The sequence below is a fragment of the Staurois parvus genome, unplaced genomic scaffold (assembly GCF_062004578.1).
Source record: "Staurois parvus isolate SC_StPar_1 unplaced genomic scaffold, SC_StPar_1.0 ptg000090l, whole genome shotgun sequence".
Classification (NCBI taxonomy): Eukaryota; Metazoa; Chordata; class Amphibia; order Anura; family Ranidae; genus Staurois; species Staurois parvus.
In genome coordinates this window covers 5,402,650-5,423,556 of record NW_028317886.1, presented here as the reverse complement: position 1 = coordinate 5,423,556, position 20,907 = coordinate 5,402,650, and the positions used below count along the sequence as shown (strand labels likewise).

General features: G+C 39.6%; 1 protein-coding gene and 1 pseudogene across 2 annotated transcripts in view; one reads left to right on the top strand and one right to left on the bottom strand.

Moving 5' to 3' along the window:
• Window positions 1-5,367: 5,367 nt before the first annotated feature.
• NAF1 (nuclear assembly factor 1 ribonucleoprotein) overlaps window positions 5,368-20,907 on the bottom strand; it is a 105,279-nt gene continuing 89,739 nt past the window's right edge. Inside the window, exons 8-9 of one of the 2 annotated variants that reach the window (XM_089670375.1) lie at window positions 19,668-19,770; window positions 5,368-6,747 (exon numbers count right to left, since the gene is read on the bottom strand). In XM_089670375.1, coding sequence (XP_089526501.1) covers window positions 6,281-6,747; window positions 19,668-19,770 — 570 coding nt within the window. In that variant the 3' untranslated portion in view covers window positions 5,368-6,280. The remainder of the gene's footprint in view (window positions 6,748-19,667; window positions 19,771-20,907) is intronic. The other variant, XM_089670376.1, reaches the window with a different exon arrangement.
• Window positions 7,434-7,549, top strand: LOC149468232 (U2 spliceosomal RNA; annotated as a pseudogene).

The following is a 20,907-nucleotide window of genomic DNA, read 5'->3' as shown; positions in this document are numbered from 1 at the left end:
TTGGATTTCTATTACTCTACTACACCTGCTAGTAAATTATTTGCCATGTAGAAATATCATTTCTACCAAAAAGAGTGATTGATCAGGTTAGTGATGTCTGACTATTATTTTGAACACAACTGTATATACACACACACACAGTACTCAGCATGAATGAGTACACCCCAACACTTTTGTCAGAAAACCTTTACTTTACTTTCAGAATCAACAAATGTGGGCCATTGATTGCAAACAAGATTTGTTAATTTGCACACACAAAAAATAATTTTTCCTAACAAATTCATTCAAGACCATGTTGCAAAAATTAATACACACCAATGAAAGTCTTAGGAGCAAAACTAAATTGTTGACAACAAAATCCTAATTAACAAGAATTCAACTAGAGGTGAGTTTAATTATTCACAAAACAGGTGTACAGCACAGTTCATTATAAAAGGGAGGTACTTAAAGAAAACCCCTTCCCATTTCATACTGTCAGCAATGGCACCACATGGAAGAGAAATGTCACAAGGCCTGAGAAAGAAAATAATTTCTTTACACGAGAAAGGTGAAGGCTACAAGATCAGCAAAGCTTATCAGTCAGAATACTGTAGCAAAAGTAATAAAAAAATTTAACAAAGATGGAACTGCAACCATTCCACAGACGTCCAGGCTGGCCAAGGAAGTTAACACCTCAATAGGAGCATATTCTGATGGGAAGGGTTGAAGAAAATCACCATGCAAGTTCACTGCAGTTAGCTAAAGAAGTAGAAAGCCAAACTGGGGTGATTGTTTACCATGACACAATACGGCGCACATTGCAGTGGAATGACATGCATGGGTGTCATCCACGAAGGAAGCCTCTCCTAAAGCCCATGCACAAAAAAGCCTGCTTAAAATTCACCAGGACTCATACTGAAAAGAGATTACTGGGATTCTGTACTCTGGAGTGATGAGACCAAGATAAATGTTTTTGGAACTAATGGCTTCAAAACTGTATGGCGTCGTAAAAGCGAGGAATACAAAGAAAAATGCATAGTGCCCACAGTGAAACATGGTGGTGGCAGTGTCCTTCTGTGGGGCTGCATGAATGTTGCTGGTGTCGGGGAGCTGCATTTCATTGATGGTATCATGAATTCACAGATGTACTTCTCTATATTGAAAGAGAAGATGCTACCATCACTCCGTGACCTTGGTGGTCGTGCACTTTTCCCAACATGACAATGATTCAAAACATACATCTAAAGCCACTGTTGCATTTCAGAGCAAGAACAGGGTGAAAGTGATTCAGTGGCCAAGTATATCTGCTGATCTGAACCCAATCGAACACCTATGGAGAATTCTGAAAAGACAAGTTGAGCATTAGTCTCCACCCTGTATTCAGGCTCTAAAAGAGGTTATCCTTTAACAATGGAAAAAGATAGATGTTGCAATATGTCGCCATGTTGTTCATTCCATGCCTAGAAGACTTGGTGCTGTCACTGTTCTTGCAAATCATGGAGGTCATACAAAATACTAGATGTAGTAGTTTTTGTTGTGGGGTGTATTCATTTTTGCATCAACTAATTTGAGTAATACTGAAGATTTTTTAATCCACGTTATATTATTACCCTTAATTTCATGCAACGAGCTAAACAAATGTTCTATAAAACTGTACTTGTGTTCATTGAGATATTAAAATATTGCTTTTCAAAAGGGGTGTACTCATTTATGATGTGCACTGTGTATATACATCTATTTTGCTTCCTTGTTCATGAGTGAAGGCTGCCTCAATCAGGACACTCCACTGATACATGTGTTTTTAATTACTTGTAAAATGTGGTAACTTTGTATCTGCTGCCCATGTATTTATAAATGTTTAGCTTTGTAATGTAATCTTTTGTATGCAGTGTTCCTAGCTTGAAGAAAAATGTCTGCCCTGCATTATTATAGGACACTGATTTAGATTTCATGTACATTTTGATAGTTATATATTGAATAAAGCCTTGGATGTATTCTATATATAGTGTTGTGGACTGTTGGGGTCAGTCCTAAATACACATGTAGATAACTCATCTTTGCGGTTCACATGTGATTTGTTAAAGGAAAAAAAAACAAATTGATGTCCATTGACATACATTTTGCATTTTAGCGCAATGCAAAGCACATTATGGTGCGCATAGGACACATTGGAAATGATTGTTTCAGATGTCCTTCCATTGATCTGTGTTTTACAGCTGCACTGAAATGTGCTGGTGTGAGTTAGCCCTTACACAACATCAAGATGTTTTTTTTAGAGGTGCATCAGCACTGCCAATATATGGGCTAACCTCAACAAACTTTTGTAGGAAAAAAAAAAGTATTTATTTTTAAGGGTACAAGTAAAGATGCTAGCCTATTCCTGATAAAGTTGATAAAACATGGATCTTTATTTTCCTTCTGCAAAAATCAATTTTATATTTTCCTGGAGTTTTCTATGGTTGCACTTATCTCTTTTACAGCAGTGTCGATGTAGTATTGTAGTAAAAAATATGGAGAAAATTCTAAATTGCCATATCTGTGTATAGCATGCTTAGATCTGTATGAAAAACAATAAAGAACTGTGATACTGCGCTAAATACAAATAACCTGATTACTAATGTCCTTGAATAGCCATAAATACGCATACTACCATAACAAAATTAAATAATTTGAAACAGTGGTCCATTTAATTTAAGAAACTGTGGTGTCCATAAATTACCAACTGCCTTAATCCGTTCCAGGCAGCAGGAAGTTGCATACTACCAGGGGAGATAATGTGGAATAAGGAGATGATGAGATTATTCTACACAACATGCAGGAAGTACCACAATTTTAAAGGGTTTGATCCTGATCATTCACCATGCACACAGAATTTAGAAAGATTAGTTGTTTTCTGTTATAAAGGCTTTGACTGGACTAGGCAGATACACAATGCTACCAGCTACATCAGTGAACAAAATAGGGGTAAAAACAAATGTGATACACGAAACATGACGTGGGGAAGTTTTCTCATTTCAGAGTGGTGCTTAAGGTTTTTTAGCCTTACAAAATGTTTAAAACTGAGGTTGAAAAACTAAAAGAGAAGGATGGATTCCATACATGTCTGCCTTTGCTCACCCAAATTATACAGGGGATAGGAAGATAGTAGTTTACAGAAAGAAGATAAAATAGTTTTTATGCTTCCAGGTCAGCTCACATGAATGACACTTCATTCATGGCAAGATCAACAGGCATTTCCTGTGCTTTCATACACCAGTCTGAATGTACACCAAGAAATCACTAGAAAATCCCCATTATGAGAACGTGAAGCTGCAAGCATCAGGAGAAACAGAACAAAGGGGACTGCCTTGAAGCTGGCTACTCATGACGCCCAAAACCTTCATGCAGAAGTGAGTCAAAGGATGCCCTAGCTGATCTGAAAGTCCATTATTTGGGCCTAAGAGAACCATTCTTTTTCCAAGGAAGGAACATTTTATTTTTGCCTGTATTGTGTCCAAGATCAGCTCTAAATACTCCAGGTAAGCAGAAGGTCTTCCAGGTACCCTTGGCACTTGGTACAGATGTGAGCCTGAATGTCAAGATGACAAATTGAAAAATGTTGGTGAATGAAAAAAATCAGAATGTAAAGATAGGCATCTTGGATGTCCACAGATGCCAGAAATTCCCCTGATTAGATGTCCACAGATGCCAGAAATTCCCCTGATTACTACTCCTTGTGCCTGAAGTTGGCTGCACACAAATCTCCCTTTCTTTGAAATAAAGTTTCCAGAATGGAAGTTAGAAATTCTATCCCAGCCTCCTCTTCTATTACTAATTCTAAAATTACAGATTGAACCCAGAGGTCCAGGATGTCTCTAATACATGTAGACACAAATGCCAACAGACATTTCTCTACTTTGGAGAAGCTTGGAGGACTTTATGGTCCAAGGTTGTACCAAAGTATGGACCCGCTATTGCATAGAGATGACTTTCATCGTAAAGAACTAGTGAAATACAGGGGTTAGATAGAACTGGAAATGGAAACACTACATAATTTGCAGGTGTGAAAGCGACCACATGCTTTTGAAAGCAGAAGTGATGTAACATTCTTTTGCCACCTAGCTAACAGGCGGAAAGCCTGACTTTCGTCATTCACTGAGTGTGCTGCTAGTACTACAGAGTCATATCAGAGCTTACTGAGCTTGAAAGAGGGCAAATTGTTGGTGCCTACTTAGCTGGTGCCTCTGACTGAAGTTGCCAATTTATTTGCACTGTCGTGAGGTACAGTATCAAAGGTTATGCCAGCACATACAGTTTCCAGGAAAACATCTGATAATACTATGCAACTTTGCTTTTAGTTTATTAATTTAAGGTTCCATACAGAATTGCTTTTAAACACTAAGTATACATTATTATAGATTAAAACACAATCTATATTGAATGTATACTAGCAGAAGAAAATAGTGGTGCCGAAAACGAAAATTCAAAATGCACTTGTCCGAAAACTGAACCGCACAGTTTTTAAAAATGAATATATATTTTTTGGAAAAAAATACTGATTAAAAAAAAAAGATATATACCCCAATTTGTTTGTAAATAACAGAGGATGTTACGGCAATTAAATGGATACCCAACATGTCACACTTTAAAATTGTGCACGCTTGTGAAATGGCGTGAAACTGCGGTACTTTAAAATCTCCATGGGTGATGGTTTAAAAAGGTCTACAGGTTAGCAGTGTAAAGTTACAAAGGAGTTCTAGTGCGAGAATTATTGCTCGTTCCGATCGTGACGATAACTCACGTGTGTGGTTTGAACACCGTTTACATATGTGGCCATGGCCTATGTATGCATTCACCACTACGTGCAAGCACAGGGGCACTTTAAGCTTTTTTTTTTTTTTCTTTTAAATGTATTTAATGTTTTTTTTTTCTCTGTGCTTTTTTTTTCCATTTCGGCCGATGGCCGAAAGGTGTGTTTTTGGCCACCTACATTTCGGTGCATCCCTAGAAGAAACCAAAAAAAGACAGTTGTAATTGATTTGAAATAAATATTGGTGTGGTGTTGGACAGTGCCAACATCCCCAAAATATAGACTCTAGGAGACAATCCTCTTTTGGTTGGGACTTTAAAGGCACATGTTAAACACAAGCTGTAAAAATAGTACGGTGGCCTATCAGGGACATTTGTAATTCTGTGCTTTTTTGAGCCTGTACCCAATGTGAGTTATAATTGATGTAAAAAACTCTACCACCTATTTTTTTCTTTGCGATTTTTAATCAAATTTTGGATAAAATTTATTTTACAATTTTCACAACTTGTGTCCAACATGTTCCTTTAAAGTCCCAACCAAAAGAGGATTGTCTCCTAGATTTTGTGATGTGAAAAAAAAACAAAAAAAAAAACCAGGAGACCACCTATACATTTTAATTTTCCCAGATTCACTTTATGCATAATCTTCTGATACAAAAATCACATACAAATATATTTATATAACATGATATTTTGTTAAACACATATTTACCATAAACTTTGCTTTGTTACAATAATGAAAAGTATGATGTAAGCAAAATATCCTCCAGTTACGGAAAGGCTGTTTTTTTCTTAAATAAAATACTTTGTAAAATATAGTATGTTGCTTAGAAACAACAGTAATTTTCCAGTACTGTATAAACTATAAACAACTGCGGATTTGTCATTCTGACTTTAAAAAGCCTAACCCAATTGTTTTGTTTATTCGTTTGGAAGGAAAGGATCCTCTTATTTGTGGCCTGTGTCCCCAAAAACGAGATTTACCCTATTTTACTGCAAGAACAGAAAGTGAAGGGAAACAGCTCCATTTGGGGAAAGGATACACATTTTACAGTAAAAAGGCACAAGGGTTTAAATAAATTGTCAGGTAATTTTTACTGTTTCTTCCTGTCTCTCTGACAACTGCGCCAGTTATTTTTTTTCTGTCTTGCTATATCGGCAACCGGATCATGAACAGTAGATATTTATTTCCCAAGATTATAACAAACATTGGCTGGAATTGGGCTTTAACAATGTCTGATACAAAAGGAGATCAAATCACTGTAAAACATCCACAATGAAAATAAAATCATACAAGATATGTATGTATATCTTCAACATGTCATTGATCATTGTCAATGTTTAAATACAAAATATGATTTTAGAACAGCTTACAAAAATTAGACAATTCCTCTAAACGGCTTTAATACTATTTACATGTATATATAAAAAAAACAAAAACAAAGGGAAAACTATAAAAATCTTATAGCATCTTGACATAATGGCAGTTACAAGTACTGAGCACTTTTTCAGGTCAGGAATGATTCCCATTAGAACAGTTTGGCTCTCCCTGGTTGGATTTAGGAAAGGGAGGAGGAGGGGGAGGGGGAGGTGGTGGGGGAGGATGGTAATTCTGCATATAGGGAAAATGCATGTTTTGGTCAGGCCACACCATGTTTGGAGGAGGAAAAGGAGGAGGAGGAAAACTCTGTATGTTTTGATAGTGTCCATAGAAATGGGGAGGTGGAGGTTGGTGACCATTGTTTGCATATGTCATAGAATAATCCTGAGGACCAGTACTGTGGTAGGTGTAGAGCTGGTGCATCATATGTGGTCCCTGAAACTGTGGAGGAAAGTACTGCCCTTGATGTTGTCTGAATGTATTTACATGCATATGAGAGCCTCGCCCATTTGAGAACCGTGGTGCAGAACTGTTTCTGGAGTAGGGTCTTGAAAACTTCTGGCCTCCATAATTCTGGTTAGACTCCTGGAAAGATGCTGCTTTAAGAGGGGGAAAAAAAAAAAGTAATATGAACAATATTTTAAAAAAGTTCTTTTAAAAACCTATCAAGTCAGAATTTTTCAACAGCATTTTTCAACATACCACCAACAGTACACACTCTCAACACTTCTAGACAGTAACATCTGGACTGTATAGTGGACCATTAATTACAGAAGTTTTCACCTTAGGTTTGTAAAGGGTCCTGGAAAACAGAGAGCCCTGAATACTAGTTATGGAAAGGCTGAGTTAAAGGATAAGTTCACATTTGGGAACATTTTACATGTTCCACCAGTTTTTAGGTTTCCCTGTACCATCTGTCATATTTGAAAACAGCGTGGCCATGCAGGGCTCCACCCACACGGCCATGTCACTGATCCATAGAGTTCTGTGAATGAGTGCCTACAAGTCCCAGCAGCCTTAGTGGCACTGTTTTTTTTTTCCATTGCTGAAAAAACTGACACAGAAGCGCTCGAATAGTTAGTGTCAGCACTAATTGTTTTGCCCTGGCTACACTGTGATCAGATGCAGCCATCAGATTGGCTGGAAACAGTGGGAATGATCTTTAAAAAATATCTCAACAATGAAACAACAGCAGCACACAAGACACACACAATAAGAATTGCCCTTGGAAAGAGAAGCAGTGCATAATTGCATTATTAGGATCACATTTGTAATCGGTCCAGTGATCGCTTCTCGGCCTTTTGGCTAAGATCAAGTGTAGTATCTGTTCTTATCAGTGTCCAGTGGGGGTGCTCCCGACCATTCTAGCTTAGCGGGGATGGTTGTTGTATAGTACCCTCACTGGTATGATGGGGGTCCGGAAGGCTAGTACCGGAGGGACAGAAACCAGGGAGCGCCATGATTCGTTCTGGGGCCTTGGGAGTAATTCCTCTGGGAAGACTGGAAAGACCCAGTACCTCCTGATTTGGACGGATCTACCTTGGTCTGGCCAGGGGCTGGGGACGCAAAAAGTCCACAAACTCAGTGCCCCCTGGGGAAGACGCTCTCAGGGGTGTCACTAGTAACACTTGGGTGTGGGACCCCACGGTGTGAAGATGACACATGGCCACTGTTTTTCACCTCTTTTTGCACAGCGCCCAAAGGACCAGGTCTTTTGGCTAAGTCCAGGGCAATTTTTGCTACGGGCCTCAGGGCCTGGTCTGTGCACAATTCGGGACGGTACCACTTTTTTATTTTTTCTTTACTTTATCTTATCTTATTTATGATGCACTCCCACGTTTTGTCACTTTTTACTTTACTTATGTGTGTGTTTTTCACGGATGGAGGGTGTGGGTCCTCGGGCCTACCCTGAAGTCTAGGGGGAGGATGTGTGGCCTTTTGGTTCCTTCCTCCCCTGATCCCTAGGTGGCTCTCTCTTCGGGAGAGCCCCCTTGCCTAGTACTGGATGTCCGGCTTCGGCTGGGCATAAGGAACGGTGGTCCACCAGGCCTTTTGGCCAGGAGGACCAAATGGGAACCTTGTCCCTGTCAGGAGCTTCGTGCCCCGGGGGATCAGGGTAACGGTCCAACCCTTCCGGGGGTAGGACAAACACGCCCCTAAGTGCACTTTATCGTGTGGTGTTCGCACTTGCACATTTTTTGTGATCACTTACGGGTTTTTCGTTGTAGTTTGCACGTTTGCGGACTTAAAAAAAAAAAAAAAAAAAAATCAGTCCAGTGATCCACCGCTCTCAGAAGTGGAGTAAGGCAGCACCTCTGACTGACAGAAGCCGTCTGTCTGTAGTTGTGTATATACAGCTGTAGACAACGGACTCCTGTTACAGCAAAAGGCGCTGCCTCACCACCCCCCCCCCCTTCTTCTTTGAGCGGTGGATCACTGGGTTGATTACAAATGTGATCCTAATAATGCAATTTTGTACTGCTTCTCTTTTGAGGGCAATTCTTATTGTGTGTTTGTTTTTAATAAATAGTTTTTACTTGTATGCTAAGAGAGCCCTCCCAAACTGCTGTTTTTTCATTGTTGTTTAGATATTTTTTAAGATCACTCCCACGGTGTTTCTAGCTGATCTGATGGCTGCATCTAATCTCAGGGTCAGCAATAGAGCTACTGCAGTTTCACATAGGAATGGGCATTTTTCTGAGATTGATTACATAATTAAAAGCAATTCTATGCATACAAAGGAAGGTTTAAGCTAGACACATTTTGTGATAAATCACTTGATCCATACCTGTGTGTTTTTTTCAACCTAATTCCTACAGATTTAAATTTTCTAACATATGCAGTATTGTGTGCTAGAAAACAATTCTTTTTATGCAAGAAATCCGGAGAAAAGTCTAAACTCCTTTATTGAGTACCTTGTTTTGAATCAATTACTATGCCAGCCAGGCAACTAGTATTTTCAGGAGTAACCATTGGCAGTCTGTACGTGACCAGTTTCCTTTAGATGTAGCCCAGTCAAACACACACACACACACACACACACACATATATATATATTTATATACACACACACACACATTATATATATATATACATACATACATACATACATACACACACACACACATACATACAAACACACAGCTGTGACAAGTCATATTGTGTTAATAAAAATTATTTCCTTTTCAATCTGTAGTTTCATATAAAATGCAATGCATTATGACAACCTGGGAGGAGTCCTGTGCACCTTCTGTTTACAGAACAGCCCCTGAAATGTAATTCCCTGCTTGTGTGATTGGAACACCGATTTTCCCAGGAGTCTGCACTAAAATACAAGTCAGATTTTGGACATCCCTTGCCACGAAAATGTCTATTTTGGTGAAATACTCCCAAATGGAATTCACTTCTAAAAGGAATACAGACTTTGCCACTTTCCGCCTTAAAGCACTGCAGGTGCAGCAGCTGAATGATAAATATAAAGTCACTCCCATACAGTCGCTCTGCACATGGACACAAAAGCCATTTCTTCAGAAAAGGTAGGAATCTGCAAAAAAGTTTATTAAAATCCATGCAAAGTACATAGATCACCCAGTGGGGAATGTTTTTTTTCCTCAACAAAAGTGAAGTTACTCTTTAACCAATAGCCGTCCGGCCAATAGCTTTTTGGCGGCCGGCAAAATGCTGTAGATTTCCGGCTGGACGCCATATGGCGTCCTCCCGGGCATGCGCAGTTTTCGCACTTGCAGAGCCGCGCAATCTGTCACCGGCCGTGTACCTCGGACACGGCCAATGACAGATCTGAGTACCCTCCCCCGTTGCCGGTACCATGTGACCTGCTGTGACCAATCACATCAGGTCACATGACAGTTGTATACAATGGATGGCTTCATTCATGCCATCCATTGTATACTAGTGTCTAGCTGTGAATGGTCACAGCGATCACATGCACGTCATGTGATTAGCTGTGGCCAAATCACAGCTAAACACAAAAAAAAAAAAAAAAAAACCCTGAATGAATCGATGTCATTCAGGTAAATGCTTGCTTATAGCAAAGTAATTCTTTGCTATAGGGCAAATTGTGTAAAAAAAAAAAAAATACTGATCACTTCCCCAAAGTAGTACGTTACAATGGTAACATTGTACTACTTTGGACATAGTGAAATATGAAAAAAAAACTTAAAAGATTTTTTAAAAAAAGTAATAAATTTTTTTTAAAATTAAAACAATATATATATATATTTTTCATACTGTCACCAGTGTCCCTGATCACCGCCATGCCAGTTATATGATGACTCTGTACTGCACTGGTGACAGTATGTAAAAAAAAAAAAAATAGTGAAAATAATCTTTTAAATTTTTTTATTTTCCGAAAAATGACAAAAAAAAATACAACTTCAAAAAACTCGCCATGCCTCTTATGAAGTACGTTGGACTGTCTACTTTGCAAAAAGGGGTCATTTGGAGGATATCTGTACTGCTCTGACATTCTTGGACCTCAAGAAATTAGATTGTCTGTCAGTACTTCAGGATTGATCAATATTCAGATCTATCACATAGTTTGTGAACTCTAACTTTCCTACAAACTAAAAATACATCCTAATTGAGGTTATTTTCACCAAAGACATGTAGTAGAATACATCTTGCCCTAAATTTATGAAGAACAATTATTTATTTGCAAACTTTTATAACAGAAACAAAGAAAAACGTGTTTTTTTTTCAAAATTTTCGGTCTTTTTTTGTTAATTTAGCAAAAAATAAAAACCCCGGCGGTGATTAAATACCACCAAAAGAAAGCTCTAGTTGTGTGAATAAAATAAAATTTTAGTTTGGGTACAATGTTGTATGACCGCACAATTGTCATTCAAAGTGTGAGCGCTGAAACCTGAAAAATGGCCTGTGAGGGAAGGGGGTAAAAGTGCCCGGTATGTAAATGGTTAAAAGAGAAGTTTGGAAAAGCAAAAAACAAACATTTATACTCTCACCTGGGGTGGATGCCGCATTGGTCCTCCGCAGCTTCTAAGACTGAGAACTGATCAAAGACAACCGATTGCTCAATTCTCAGTCTTCAGTAAACAGAGAGCCAGTAACTGTCAGTCACTAGCTCTTTGTCCCTGCAGTACTGGGCTGTGGAGGGGGCAGGAGTAGCTAGCTGGCTCAAGCTCTCAGTGACTCGCTGAGAGGCTGGCCAGCTGCCAGTCCAGCCATCTGGGTGGATCCTGACTTTAAAGTCAGGATCTTTTCAGAGCCTTGGCCAGCTCAGTGACATCAGCTGACAGCAGACTTTAGCCTGCTGTCTGCTAAAAACAGGTCGCAAGAGAGAGCTTTGACCCTACTTACAGTTTAAGTCAAGCTTAGCCACAATACTCCCCATTTGACAGGTGGAGTAACGGATAACTAGGGAGATAATGAAGGTGAAAACAAGCTAGGCTCACAAGAATAACAGATTTGTATATTTGCTTCAGCTGTTCCTGGATGTACAAATTTTGACAGTTTAACTAAAGGTGACATCTGGTTATTTGTCACGATAAGCATTAGAATGCATTGCCAAAAGTGCATAAAAGATTTACAAGAGAATGTCACAACTTAAATGAAATTTATAAATAGCTGCAAGGAAAAGGGTTGTAATACTTAGCTGTCTATGCTGCAGATTTTCTCTGTATTTGGGAGATGCTGCTGTCTAAAGAATGTTCTGCACCCTACAATTATGGAGAATGTGGGATGTCTAGGATCCCCAACACACTCTTTAGTAAAAGGCCAGTGGATGGAACCGCAAAGGACAGTAGTAATGTAAAGGCTGGCAGGTGGAACCACAGAACACAGCAAAGGAAACATGTATCTGGCACACGCCGAAGTGTCTCTGAAGCAGGAGATTTGTTAGCAGCGGTATCTCTTGAATACAGCTAAGATGGGCAGAATGATAGACATGTACTAAATACTTTTTTCCGTGAATCATTTTAAAACATTTACATTACATTTTTAGGTTCTTGTTTAAAACAAACAAGGGGCAGATTGAAACGCACTGTAATGCCACTATCCTCAGCTTAAAAGGATACATTCATGTTTCCTAACATGTTACACCTTATATATGCTGCAAGCCCTGAACCACCCAATTCTCCATTGTGACAGGGGGCTGGGGATCTTCTCCCTACACTCGCTGTCACAATTTAAAATAAAAATCGGCCATGCGGGGCTCCACTCACCCGGCCATGTCATTCATTCACAGATTTCTATGAATGGGGGAACTACAACTACTGTGAGCCGTTGTAGCTGAAGGTTTGTAATTTTCAATTAACTACCAGGGTGCTGATGAGCGCTCTAGGTAGTTTATTAATGCTTCCTGTCATTCAGTAACTGTTTGCCTGTACAAGGTACAGGCAGACAGCTACACTGAAGGTGCAATCTCAGGCTCCTGCAGACTGTCAATCTGTTGATCGTGGGTGCAATGCTTTTTACAGGCTCCTAATAAATAAAAAAAAAAATATGCACTATTTTTACCAGCAAAAAGATGTGCATTTATTTTTACAAAAGATGAACTTCTCCTATAAAACAGTCCCCCCGGGACCACCAACCTTAGTGGCTTGTAGTTCTCAATGAACTACCACGCCACTGTTGAGCGCCGTGGTAGTTCATTGATTCTTCCTGTCAGTGTATACTGTCAGGTCTGCAGGAGACCTGCATGGTACCAGTGATCTGCTGACTGCTGGTGCAATGCTTTACAGGCTCCTGCAACAAAAAATAAATGCATTTTTTTTCCACTTGCAAAAAAAAGATGCGCATTTATTATTTTTTTGTCAAAAGATGAACTTATCCTTTAAGCTTGTGAGGCCATTCCAAACCAACACACACCAGTGGGCATAGAAACACTGACTAAATATTATAAAAACTGAAGAAACAAGCATTTTTTTTAATACAAATATGTAAAGCAGTCAGATTCTATGACATACTTTTTATTCCTAAGAAAAGTACATTTAAAATAGGATTTCCTTGGCATACAAATATGGCTCGACAAACTGACTATAATATAATCTGAAACTGTCAAGAGGACACTTTAGTTGGATGTCACAGAAAATTAGACATGGTGGGGAGCTTCTATAACAGTGTGAAACTGCTACAGAAAGCTGTAGCTTTCACCCTTGGTGGCTTCCCTGTGTCATTTCTATACCTGATAACAGAGTGCATGGCACAAATACCTATTTGCATTGTATACAGGTGAAACTCGAAAAATTAGAATAACGTTCAAAAGTTCATTTATTTCAGTAATGCAACTTAAAAGGTGAAACTAATATATGAGATAGACTCATTACATGCAAAGCAAGATAGTTCAAGCCGTGATTTGTCATAATTGTGATGATTATGGCTTATAGCTCATGAAAACCCCAAATCCATAATCTCAGAAAATTAGAATATTACATGCAATCAATAAAACAAGGATTGTACATAGAACAATATCGGACCTCTGAAAAGTATAAGCATGCATATGTACTCAGTACTTGGTTTGGGCCTCTTTTGCAGCAATTACTGCCTCAATGCGGTGTGGTATGGAAGCTATCAGCCTGTGGCACTGCTGAGGTGTTATGGAAGACCAGGATGCTTCAATAGCGGCCTTCAGCTCTTCTGCATTGTTCCGTCTCATGTCTCTCATCTTTCTCTTGGCAATGCCCTATAGATTCTCTATGGGGTTCAGGTCAGGCGAGTTTGCTGGCCAATCAAGCACAGTAATCCCACGGTCATTGAACCAGGTTTTGGTGCTTTTGGCAGTGTGGGCAGGTGCCAAGTCCTGCTGGAAAATGAAGTCAGCATCCCCATAAAGCTCGTCTGCGGAAGGAAGCATGAAGTGCTCCAAAATCTCCTGGTAGACGGCTGCGTTGACCCTGGACTTAATGAAACACAGTGGACCAACACCAGCAGATGACATGGCTCCCCAAATCAACACAGACTGTGGAAACTTCACACTGGACTTCAAGCATCTTGCAGTGTGTGCATCTCCATTCTTCCTCCATACTCTGGGTCCTTGGTTTCCAAATGAGATGCAAAAGTTGCGCTCATCAGAAAAGAGGACTTTGGACCACTGAGCAACAGACCAGGTCTGTTTTTCTGTAGCCCAGGTAAGATGCTTCTGACGTTTGTTGTTCAGGAGTGGCTTGACAAGAGGAATACGACATTTGAAGCCCATGTCCAGGATCCGTCTGTGTGTGGTGGCTCTTGATGCACCGATTCCAGCCTCAGTCCATTCCTTGTGAAAGTCCCCAACACTTTTGAATGGCCTTTTCCTGACAATCCTCTCCAGGCTGCAGTCATCCCTGCTGCTTGTGCACCTTTTTCTTCCACACTTTTCCCTTCCACCTAACTTTCTATTAATGTGCTTTGATACAGCACTTTGGGAACATCCAACTTCTTTTGCAATTACCTTTTGAGGCTTTCCCTCCTTATGGAGGGTGTCAATGATGGTTTTCTGCACAACTGTCAGGTCAGCAGTCTTTCCCATGATTGTGATTCCTACTGAACCAGACTGAGAGACCATTTAAAGGCTCAGGAACCCTTTGCAGGTGTTAATTGGCTGATTAGAGTGGGACACTTTGAGCCTAGAATATTGCACCTTTTGACAATATTCTAATTTTCTGAGATTGTGGATTTGGGGTTTTCATGAGCTGTAAGCCATAATCATCACAATTATGACAAAACACGGCTTGAACTATCTTGCTTTGCATGTAATGAGTCTATCTCATATATTAGTTTCACCTTTTAAATTGCATTACTGAAATAAATGAACTTTTGCACGATATTCTAATTTTTCGAGTTTCACCTCTAGAATAGTCCAAGGAAAAAAGTGTTGTATCCCTAACAAGCAGCAGGTTACTGTCATACAGAAACAAGGTATGGGTTACTAAAAAGATATTTCAATGGTACATATTAATATGCACAGAAAATCACCCATTTAAATGAAGATGAATTTGTACAAACAGATTAAAAAATGCATCATTTAAATATGTCACATTATGTAGTTACCATAGCAATATGACATCTCGGCACAACTTTCTATTTTAAAATACTTATATTCCATATGACAGGACTGTTTTGCTGTCAAGTTTTTTTTTTTTCCTTTTTAACCACTTCAGCTCCAGAAGAGTTACTCCCTTCATGACCAGGCCATTTTTTGTTATATGGCACTGTGTTATTTTATCTAACAATTGAGCAGAGATGCAACGCTGTACGTAAATGAAATTTATATAATTTTTTCCCCACAAATTAAGCTCTCTTTGGTGGTATTTGATCACCTCTGGGTTTTTCATTTTTTTGCATTATAAAAAAAAAAAAAAAAAAGGCAACCATTTTTACTTTCTGCGATAATACATATCCATGGGTGGGTGGGGGGGGGATTGAATTTCTGCATCAAATTTATAGCCAAAATGTGTTCTGCTTCATTTTTTTTTTTTTTTTTACCAAAAAAGTCCCAATAAGCACACATTGGTAATTTGTTTGCGCAACAGTTAGAGTTTCTACGAACTATGGTATATACAGTATACTGGAATTTTTTTTTTTTTTTTTTTAAATACTAGTAATGGCAGCAATTAGCAACTTATGACAAAGAAGGGCATAAGCAAATACTCCTGCGCTGGAAGATGGACTCCACAGAGGCTAGAGCCACATGCAGGATACCTAGGAACTGCATTCCTTGCTGCCCTCAACAGACCAGGGAAATCCAGTATACTGCATGTAAAGAAAAACAGAAGGTGCATGGGCCTAGTGCATTACCTTTTAAAAGATCATTTATTGCATAAAAAAGTTTTAATATACTCACAAAAGGAACAAATGTCAAAGGCACATCATATAAAGTACAGCAAGGTCCAGTCACACTGGATGATATCCGTAATGGGACTCCTAGACCTCCAAATTGTTGACGCGTTTCGAGGACTTGCCTCTTCTTCAGAGTCAATGACTGGAGGTCATTACTTTGACATTTGTTCCTTTGTTCGCCCTGTTTCTTTACACGATTAGCGACTTATAGCAGGACTGCGATATTGTAGCAGACAGTCTGACACTGACTGACTCTTTGTGGTAACCACGGATATTAATACAGTGATCAGTGCAAACAATATCCACTGTCACAGTATTAAAAGGACACTGGCTGTGGCTGAAGGGGTTAACATCTAGAGCAATCAAAGGGTGAAATAGAGGGGTGGCCGAAATGTTTTGGCCGAAAACTCCCCTATCAGCCTTTGTCCGATATGAAATTAAGCACCGACGCAAGTGCTGAAAATAACACCGCCCCTCCCCGCTGCTCAGTGGTTCTCAGCCTTACCTGAAAAACCATCAAACGATCCCGCCACTGGGCATAGAGAGAAGTGAAAAAAAGATGACCTCCACTCATCTCTATGTCCTTGGAGGACCAGAGTGACGTCACTACGTCACTTCTGGTTCCAGCGCCTTGTAAACAAGGCCATTTTTTTTTCTAAAGCACTAGATCAATGCTTTTGTTGATCTAATGATTTACATTGTAGAGGAGAGATGTGGGGTCTTATTGACCCCATATCTCTCCACAAAGAGGACCTGTCACTGCTTATTTCTATCACAAGGAATGCATGCACCACCCCACATATGTAAATGATGTTCAAACCACACATGTGAGGTATCACCACAAACATCAGAGCAAGAGCAATTCTAGCACTAGACCTCCTCTGTAACTTTAAACTGCTAACCTGTAGAACATTTTAAAGCATCACCCATGGAGATTTTTTAAGTACCATAGTTTGATGCCATGAGTGTGCGCAATTTTAAAGCATGACATGTTGGGTATTTACTAACATCATCTTTCATATTTTACAAACAAATTGGGGCATATATATTTTTTTTTTATCAAAGTGCATTTTTTCCCCCAAAAATTGTGTTTCAAAAATATATTAATTTTTAAAATCTGTCTGTGTTGGTTTTGGTTTTCGGCCAAGTGCATACTGAATTTTTGGTTTCGGTACCAGAATTTTCATTTCAGTGCACCAATAGTGAAATATGTGCTTAACCAGTGTTTTACTGTGTGTTAAGTGCTGTTTTTACAAATGGATGTGGTCGATTGCATTACCTGCAGGAAATGACAATCCATCACCAGTGACAGGACACAGTTCTGCCTTGTTTACATAGGCAGAGCATTGTCCTGTCCCACTCCAAGAAGATCAACAGGTGTTGGCGCTCATCCAGTGGCTGGCACCTGTTGATTGGCTTCTGCGGTGTCAAATCACAGCAGACGCGGCACACCCCCCTACAGCAGAAGTGCAAAATCACACACACACAAACACTATATTGCCAAAAGTATTTTGATGCCTGCCTTTACACGCACATGAACATTAACAGCATCCCAGTCTTCGTCAGAGTTCAATATTGAGTTGGCCCACCCTTTGCAGCTATAGCAGCTATAACCGCTTCAACTCTTCTGGAAAGGCTGACCACAAGGTTTAGGAGTGTATCTATGGGAATGTTTCACCATTCTTCCAGAAGCGCATTTGTGAGGTCAGGCACTGATGTCGGACAAGAAGGCCTGACTCACAGTCTCCGCTCTAATTCATCCCAAAGGTGTTCTATTGGGTTGAAGTCAGGACTCTGCAGGCCAGCCAAGTTCCTCCACCCCAAACTCACTCATCTATGTCTTTATGGACCTTGCTTTGTGCACTGGTGTACAGTCATGTTGGAACAGGAAGGGGCCACCCCCAAACTGTTCCCACAAAGTTGGGAGCATTAAATTGCCCAAAATGTCTTGGAATGCTGACGCCTTAAGAGTTCCCTTCACTGGAACAAAGGGGCCAAGCCCAACCCCTCATCATAATCTCCCTTTCACCAAACTTTACACTTGGCACAATGCAGTCAGGCAAGTACAGTTCTCCTGGCAACTGCCAGACCCAGACGAGTTAACCTCCCTAGCGGTCTGATTATGTCCATATTTCTGTGCTCAAAAGCAGTACATTTTTTTGCATGGAAATATGTATTTTTTTTATTGTAGGCCTGTAATTTTTAGGAAATAACTCACTGAAATCTGTCCGATCAAGAGTCTAGTAAACATCCCGGGTATGTTAAAATTTGAAACATGAAATCATAAATTATAATTTAATAAATAATCATAACAAATAATAAATTCAATAATATAATCAAACCAAAAACACTGAAATTTGAAATATAGTGCCAAGTTTGCACATCACTGAGCAAAGTCGCAAAATCGTTTTCAGTGTCTGATGACGAATTTCCCCACAAATCTTTATCACGCAATTCTGCAAGTGGTTCTGATTTACTATCGCTGTTCTCTAGCTGGTCTAAAACCGATTTTGACCTAAAAGGGACGCTTTTTGGACGCCATGGACGTTTCTCAGTTTCCAGGCAGAATGCACTAGAAACAAAATGCATGTGAAATGATTTGATACAGTAATGTTTTACTATGTTATTTTAGTGAATTTAGTGAATGTCACTTTTCGTCATTTTCAAATTTCCTGCCGTTCCGTCCCCGTATGTCCTGTAGTGTAGCTTGGGGTTACCGCTTGTGGTACTGAAACTTTGCCCCAAGCTACACTCGGGAATACCGCCAAGCAGGTTAATCAGATTTCCAGACAGAGAAGCGTGATTTGTCACTTCAGAGAACACGTCTCCACTGCTCTAGAGTCCAGTGGCAGCGTGCTTTACACCACTGCATCCGACACTTTGCATTGCACTTGGATGCAGCTGCTCAACCATGGAAACCCATTCCATTAAGCTCTCTTAAGCTCTCTATGCACTCTTGTGCTAATCTGAAGACCGCACGAAGTTTGGAGGTCTTTAGTCATCGACTCCGTAGACAGTTGGCGACTTCTGCGCACTGTGCTTTCATTTTACATGGCCTACCACTTCATGGCTGAGTTGCTGTTCCCAGTTGCTTTCACTTTGTTATAATACTATAAAGAGTTGACCGTGGAGTATTTATTAGCAAGGAAATTTCACAGATGGAATTATTGTATAGGTGGCAACCTACCACAGTACAACACTTGAATTCACTGAGCTCTTGAGAGCGACCCATTCTTTCACAAAACATTTGTAGAAGCAGTCTGCATGCCTAGGTGCTTGATTTTATACACCTGTGGCCATGGAGGGGATTGGAACACCTGAACCCAATGATTTAAAGGGGTGTCCCAATACTTTTGGATATATAGATATATCACACACATACACACACCCTAATATCACAATGTATGACATACTTAAAGTGAAAGAAAAGGCCATTTTTTTAAAATTAGGTCTGGTGACATGATCCAGCAGCGCAGGCTCTGGTGTCAGAGGATGCTGCATGGGAAAGAAGGGAGAGGAGGGGGGAGCACTGATAATGGATCCGCCATGGGAAGCGGTGGATAGGTAGGAGGAGGGGGAAGGAAACCTTTTTCAGATCAATTTTGTTGGCTTTTACGAACACTTTAAGCAGTAAAATAGGAAAAACCTGGTTACAACAGAAATAAACACATTTTATCTACTTTAAGAGATCATTACATTTTTGAAAAGTTACTGTAACACTTACATGATTTATCTTTTTCTCCTTTCTGCTTCTTTTTTCCGGGATTTTGGGATTTCTTCTTCTGCTTTGCTTCTTTTTCCTTTTCATCATCACTGTAATCTAGTGCCTACAGAAGATAAAGTTGCATAAGAGTTCATATCCTGTTTTTTAACCCCCTCACAGATAAGCATCCAAAACACTTTAATGGATTTGTTTGGCATCCACTGATGGCCACTCATTTGAAGGGGATTTGAAGTGTGGTGCACCACTTTCACTCTATTGAAGCCATGGTCTTATCCAGCACAGGAAGGATCATACAGCAACTGCAGGAGAGACCAGAAGCAGGGAGTGTAACAGCCACTGTTGCTTATAAAACAGAATCATGACAAGGAAAAGCAAAGTAGGATCCTTCCATGCTAGATATAACAAAAATAGAGTTGTCAGAGGGTTGATAACCTGAGGACTCAAAATGTTAAAATTCAATTTGCATGCATCAATGATTAAACCCCTTGTTGCGCTGTCCAGTTGCCCAGTTTTGGGTAGCTGATTGCCAGACTACTGGTATCTCTGAGTTTTGCTGCATTCTTTCCTGAAGCATTTACCTGTTACCAAGAAGTCTTAAGGTGTGCTTACGGAGAATAGACCAGGAGTAAACCCCATTACAGAGAAAGCTGGTTGAAAAGTTGCAAACATCTGAAAATGATAACGCGTATGCACAGATTAATTTTTTCAATGATAAACACGACCACAGCTCTAAGACTTCTCATTTGCCAGTTTTTATTTATTGAAAGCTCGGACTTGAGTTTAGTGAACAAGTACTTGTGTGTATAAAAGTTAAAGCTGATGTCCCCAAGTGTGCATACATTAAAATTGTATAATTCATATTTACCTTTTAAGTGTTTTGTGTGATGTTCTTCTACTCTAAGAGTTAAGAGTTGGCCAACTAAATGGTTGAAAAAACAATTGGCCATGTCTCCAGGATGGCTATGGATAAAGCAAGTTTTCTAAAAGTTTTAAAGAAAAGTAACCTTATCAACATGTGCAATAATATACACGGTTTCAAAAGTTCTGAATCATTTAGGTTTTTAATAACTACTATGTTTATTCACCAAGGTAGCAATAACTTGATCAGAATTCTCCTTTTGCTGTGATTGCAGCTCTGCATGGTTGGCTGCCAGTTTTTAAAGAATTTCAGGAGAAAATTTAAAACACGTCATCTGTAGCTCTTAGAAGCATACCTGGCTTATATGGCATTTTTCTCTAT